General features: G+C 42.9%; 1 protein-coding gene across 1 annotated transcript; it reads left to right on the forward strand.

Annotated features, from left to right (window-relative positions):
- The first annotated feature begins 364 nt into the window (after positions 1–364).
- On the forward strand, positions 365–5,365 carry Cdkn1b (cyclin-dependent kinase inhibitor 1B (p27, Kip1)). The gene is made up of 3 exons (XM_005378971.2): positions 365–1,313; positions 1,889–2,018; positions 4,055–5,365. The coding sequence occupies exons 1-2, from the start codon at positions 839–841 to the stop codon at positions 2,008–2,010; spliced, it is 597 nt and encodes a 198-aa protein (XP_005379028.1). The 5' UTR covers positions 365–838; the 3' UTR covers positions 2,011–2,018; positions 4,055–5,365.
- The last annotated feature ends 444 nt before the right edge of the window (positions 5,366–5,809 follow it).

Below are 5,809 nucleotides of genomic sequence, written 5' to 3' on the forward strand. Positions count from 1 at the left end.
CCTCCCCGGGCCTCTCCTGGGCCCTCCTCAGCTTCCCGGCCGTTTGGCTAGTTTGCCTTATTTTTAATTTCTCCGAGGCCAGCCAGAGCAGGTTTGCTGGCAGCCGCGCACCTCCGGCAGTCACGCGACCAGCCGGTCTCCGGACGGCGCTGGGGAGGCGGGGGCGCGCGCGGGGCCACCTTAAGAGCGCGCTCGCCAGCCTCGCGGGGCGGCTCCCGGCGCCGCGACCAATGGATCTCCGGCTCTGTTTAAATAGACTCGCCGTGTCAATCATTTTCTTCTTCGTCAGCCTCCCTTCCACCGCCATATTGGGCAACTTAAAAAAAAAAAAAAAAAAAAAAAGAGAGAGAGAGAGAGGGGGGACTCGTCTTTTCGGGGTGTTTTCTTCTCCCCCTTCCCCTCTCCACACTTTCTCACGGCGCCGTGGCTGCGACGGCAGCGAGGTTTGGAGAGCGGCCGGGTTCGCGGGGCCCGCGGGGTGCAGCAGCCCGGACTTGGACTGGCTCTGCCACCTCCTCCTTCCTCCTCCCCTCGCTTCCCCGCCCTCCGCTCCGCCGTACACTTGATCCGCGGCGACTCTAGCTGCCTGGCCGGGGCGCCCCGCACTCCGGCCCGGACCCCGCGCGCTCCTGCAGCTCGGGCGCGGACGGACGCGGCGGTATTTCTTCCCTCGCCTCCGAGCGCAGTCACGGGGGTGTAGAAGAGGCGATCGGGCAGCATCGGGGCGGTTTTTGATTTTTTTTTTTTCAGTGTTTCTGGTTATTGTGGTTTTGTTTTGGTTCTGTTTTTGTTTTGAGAGCGTGAGCGAGGCGATCGTCGAGATCCGAGCGGGAGGAAGATGTCAAACGTGCGAGTGTCGAACGGGAGCCCCAGCTTGGAGCGGATGGACGCCAGGCAGGCGGAGCACCCCAAGCCCTCCGCCTGCAGAAACCTCTTCGGCCCCGTGAATCACGAAGAGTTAACCCGGGACTTGGAGAAGCACTGCAGAGACATGGAAGAGGCGAGCCAGCGCAAGTGGAATTTCGATTTTCAGAATCACAAGCCCCTGGAGGGCAAATACGAGTGGCAGGAGGTGGAAAAGGGCAGTTTGCCCGAGTTCTACTACAGACCCCCGCGGCCCCCCAAAGGCGCAGGCAAGGTGCCGCCGCAGGAGAGCCAGGATGTCAGCGGGAACCGCCAGGCGGTGCCTTTAATTGGGTCTCAGGCAAACTCAGAGGACACGCACTTGGTAGACCCAAAGCCTGACCCGTCAGACAGCCAGACGGGGTTAGCGGAGCAGTGCGCAGGCATCAGGAAGCGACCTGCCACAGACGGTAATGACCCTTTCAAAACCATAAAATGTCTGTCTGTCAGTCTGTCGCGCCGCTTTTGCCTGCTTGGGCGTCTTAACCTCAGCTTGCTTTTCGGCGTCTTCTGATGTAGCTTTTGGGGATCGAACTTTGTTAACCTTAGGTTTTAAATCGCTCTCTGGCTGTCTGTTTACAATTTTTGAAGTCAGAAGCCGGAGATGGCTAAGATCTGATAATTTCCCCAGCCAAATACGTCGCAGCTCCTCCCTGCTAGGGAGCTGTAGGTATGTGACAACTTCGGGATGTTTATCAACTGTGCTGGGGGGAGGGGGCGGAGAAAGAGAAAGAAAGAAAGAGAGGGAGAAAGAGGAAAGGGAGAGAAAGAGAGAGAGATGCGGGGTGTAGAATACAGTTTCTGTTGTGTGGACACAACCTCATTTTGTTCCCTTAAAGGCCACCGGGAATGATGGATCTGGATTGTGGGTGGAGGTGGTGGGCTTTTCATCCCCTGACTGTTGGGCCAACTTCTGTCAAACCATTGTTTTTGCTAATAAAGATTGTTTGTGTGTGTTCTTTTTAAAATCTCCCATTGCCCTCAGATTCTTCTCCTCAAAACAAAAGAGCGAACAGAACAGAAGAAAATGTTTCAGACGGTTCCCCCAACGCAGCTTCTGTGGAGCAGACGCCCAAGAAGCCTGGCCTCCGAAGACGTCAAACGTAAACAGCTCGGTGGGTTGATCACCAAGAGCACGAAAGTGACACCCAAGCGCCCTGTGGGCCTTCAGACCCCGGGGTACTGGGCCTTATTGGTTCCTGGCAGATTAGCACCTTGCAGAGGTTTTGTTCTGTTTTATTTTTCGAGGTCGCAAAAGTAGCATTGGGAAAGGCTGGGAATCACTGTGAGAATACAGTAATTCTTATAAGTGTCTAAGTCTAGGATGATTTTTTTAATACTACGTAGCTCGAGCAAGTCTCCCAGGCAAGTACTTGTAACCAAGACTCCAGTGGTAGGAAGGTCAAGTCCCTTTAGTCCCACCAGAACATGTTGGGAACAATAGATTCTTTCCCCATCTGAACAAGAACTGGGGTACCCTACTTCATGAGAATTCATTTCCTTGGGGTTTAATCAAGTCAGTAACAGATTTTGCACCATACATGGATAAATGGCAAATACATGATTATACTTAAGTTTAGAGGGAAACATTAGGTATAAGTAGCTAAGATTTGGTTAGGCAAGGGGTTAGGAATGTGACAAAGTGTTGTGCTGTATTCTTTTATCTTTATAGTTTTCTGGTAAGTTTGGGGAGAGAGAAGGAAACTTGATATTAAAAAAATACAAAATGGAAAGCTCAGAAATAACTAAAGTCTCTGCACAATTTCTGATAGCACTGAAGTAGCAAAGCAGAAGTTAAATTGGCTGCCAGAGTAAGCAATCCAGGAACACGTCAGCCCGTGTATGCTAATTGTGCTGTAACTGGATGATTTGGATATTTTAGGGGAAATGGATAGATGGAGGGTCAGTCTAGCACAAGTGAAGATTTTTCTAGGTATGAAAATCTGATCTCCTCAAAAAGCTAATTTAAATAATCCAGCCCCCAAATTTACATAGATTGGCTATCTGTAATGATCAAACTAAATATACGAATGAATGCACTACTTACATAAAAGGATTGTGATCTCTTTTTTCAAAGCACACTAAGAGCCCAGCATATAAAGAGATCTTAATAAATATCAATGTTAACTTTTAAATCATCGTTTATAAAAATTAAAAAGTAAATTAAAGGCCATAGGGATTAAGGTGGGATTCAGTTTTGTTATGTTTTTAAATCATAATGTCATAATATGACTTGTCTACATACATCTGGTATTTTTCAGAGCTATACAGAATGGTACTATAGAACTTGTATATCACACCTTTATATAAAGTGAGGAAATTGAATGAATAATTTTCTTGAACATCCTTAACGTCTGCAACTCACTGATTTGTGTGACTTGTGGCCTACCTAATCGGATGAGCTACATCAGTCATACCTACTAGATTTTGATCAGGCCCCATTCAGACACACAGCCAGGCATTTGATAGTAATATCACCAGTTCAAAGAATACTAGAAATAAGTAGTAAGGACCTAGTCAATAGTATTCATATGTATTAATTGCATATGAATAATACACTAGGATATTTGGGAGGAAAACCCTAGATATTAATAGGATTTTTTTCTAGAGGCCTTCACAAGTTACATGTCCAAGTATTTTTCAGGTTTAGAAAATTATGCTACTCTTAGGTTTAACAGTTTCTGAATTTTCCTTTTTTTTTTTTTTTTTTCTTTCTCACTATCTTTTACCCACATTCTTTAGAGATTTTCAACCTCTGCACTATTGACATTTGGGGCCGAATAATTCTTTGTTGTGGGAGGTTGTCCTGTGCATTTTAGAATGTTTGGCATTATCCCTGGCCTCTCCCACTAGATGCCAGTAGCAATCCTCCCCTGGTTGTGACGACCAAAAATTTCTATAGACATTGCCAAATGTCCCCCGGGGTGGGGTGGGAGGAATATTGCCCATTTGTTAAGAACTGCTGCTCTAATACAAGAGGAGAGCAAAAGCTCAGTTAAGACAGTATTAGATGGAGGTTACTGTAATCATCAAAGATTTAGTCTGGCATTCAGGTATTTCCCACCTAAGATAGTAACAAAATAATTCGTATACTTTATTAGTAATATTACTCTAGTGATTTCTTCCTAATTCCTCCTTGTTTCTTTTGCAGAGTTAAGAATATGTTTCCTTGTTTATCAGATACATGACGCTTGATGAAGCAAGGAAGATATACATTAAAACATTTAAATACATATCGCTGACTCCATGGAATGGACATCCTGTATAAGCACTGAAAGCAACAACACAATAACACTAAAATTTTAGGCACTCTTAAATGACCTGCCTCTAAAAGCATTGGATGTAGCATTGTGCAATTAGGTTTTTCCTTATTTGCTTCATTGTACTACCTGTGTATATAGTTTTTACTTTTTATGTAGCACATAAACATTGGGGAAGGGAGGGCGGGTGGGACTGAGGAATTGGCATGGGGGTGTTTGTACAATTTGCTTCAGTTTATAGCAAGGAGAAACATATTTGACTTGCATGAAGAGAAGCAATTTTGGGGAAGGGTTTGAATTGTTTTCTTTAAAGATGTAATGTCCCTTTCAGTGAGAGCTGGTATTTCATTTTTAAAATCATAAAAATTTGAACACTGGCTACAAATAGTTGCTATTTATTTGTACATGAAACTTATTCTCATTTGGGAGTTCTGATGATTCTGTTATGTAGCAACAAATGGCTTTAAAAAAAAAAATCAAAAAACTGTCCTCTTTGCTTTCCCTAAAAATTGGAATTTACCAGTTAATTTTCAGCTGTTGATAATCACTCCAGGTAATTCTGGGCAAAAACCTGGGGTGTATGCTGGGGTGTAACTTTTATATTTGTTGAGAAAATGTGTTTTCTTTTCACTTGGGTTGTGTACACACAGTCAAAATAATTCTAAATTCCTGGATATTTTAAAGATCTAAGTAACCGCACAGACAGACACACACACACACACACACACAATAATGAAATAATTTTGAATTTAAAACCTCATTTTATTTGTTAATTTGCCCATAGTAAAGTGGTGTTTTTAAAGGAAGGTGCATATAGAGAAAGGCACACTGGGAGAGTAAGTGAAATGGATACTACATCTTTAAACAGTATTTCTTCATTGCCTGTGTACGTGTATGAGGCAAACGCATTTGAATTGTACCTGTGTACATAACTCTGTAAAGACACTGAAAAATTATACTAACTTATTTATGTTAAAAAGATTTTTTTTAATTTAGACAATATACAAGCCAAAGTGGCATGTTTTGTGCATTTGTAAATGCTGTATTGGGTAGAATAGGTCTTCTTCCTCCTTTGTTAAATAATATGGCTATGCTTAAAAGTTGCATACTGAGCCAAGTATAATGTTTTGTAATGTGTGAAAAAAATGCCAATTATTGTTACACATCAAGCAATCAATAAAGAAAACTTCCATAGCTATTAATTAAGTGGAACTGTGATGTATTTCACTAAGCTCAAGGTGTTCATCGTGGCCTTGTCATATTTACACAAATGTAAAATGACAAATACCTAGATAATTCAGGCCCACTCAGATGATGCTTTGTGTGGGTATGAATGTGGTTAATGGTTACTGTTTTCCACTTAGTTCTGCATGGGTGGACAAAACTTTAGGAGTGGGAAATGGAAAAGCCATTTTTTCATATAAAAATACTGTAAAAATCCTCATTATTTAAAATACTCATCTCTTAGGGTAAGAGATGTGTCAGAACCAAAAATCCTTACCTAAGTGTGGACTGATCACACATTACAGGATTGAAAATGAAAGTAACATCATGACTTCTCTAAATTCTGTTACTTACACATTCAAAGTGTAAGGAATTAAAAGCAGTTGTTTAGTCCACCTAATCTACCAATCTTGCCCAAAATA

The sequence above is a fragment of the Chinchilla lanigera genome, unplaced genomic scaffold (assembly GCF_000276665.1).
Source record: "Chinchilla lanigera isolate Chin_1 unplaced genomic scaffold, ChiLan1.0 scaffold00012, whole genome shotgun sequence".
Taxonomy (NCBI): domain Eukaryota; kingdom Metazoa; phylum Chordata; class Mammalia; order Rodentia; family Chinchillidae; genus Chinchilla; species Chinchilla lanigera.

Coding starts and splice junctions, on each gene's coding strand:
- Cdkn1b (XM_005378971.2), top strand. CDS start 839: ATGTCAAACGTGCGAGTGTCGAACGGGAGCCCCAGCTTGGAGCGGATG. Junction 1,314..1,888: donor GAAGCGACCTGCCACAGACG/GTAATGACCCTT, acceptor CATTGCCCTCAG/ATTCTTCTCCTCAAAACAAA.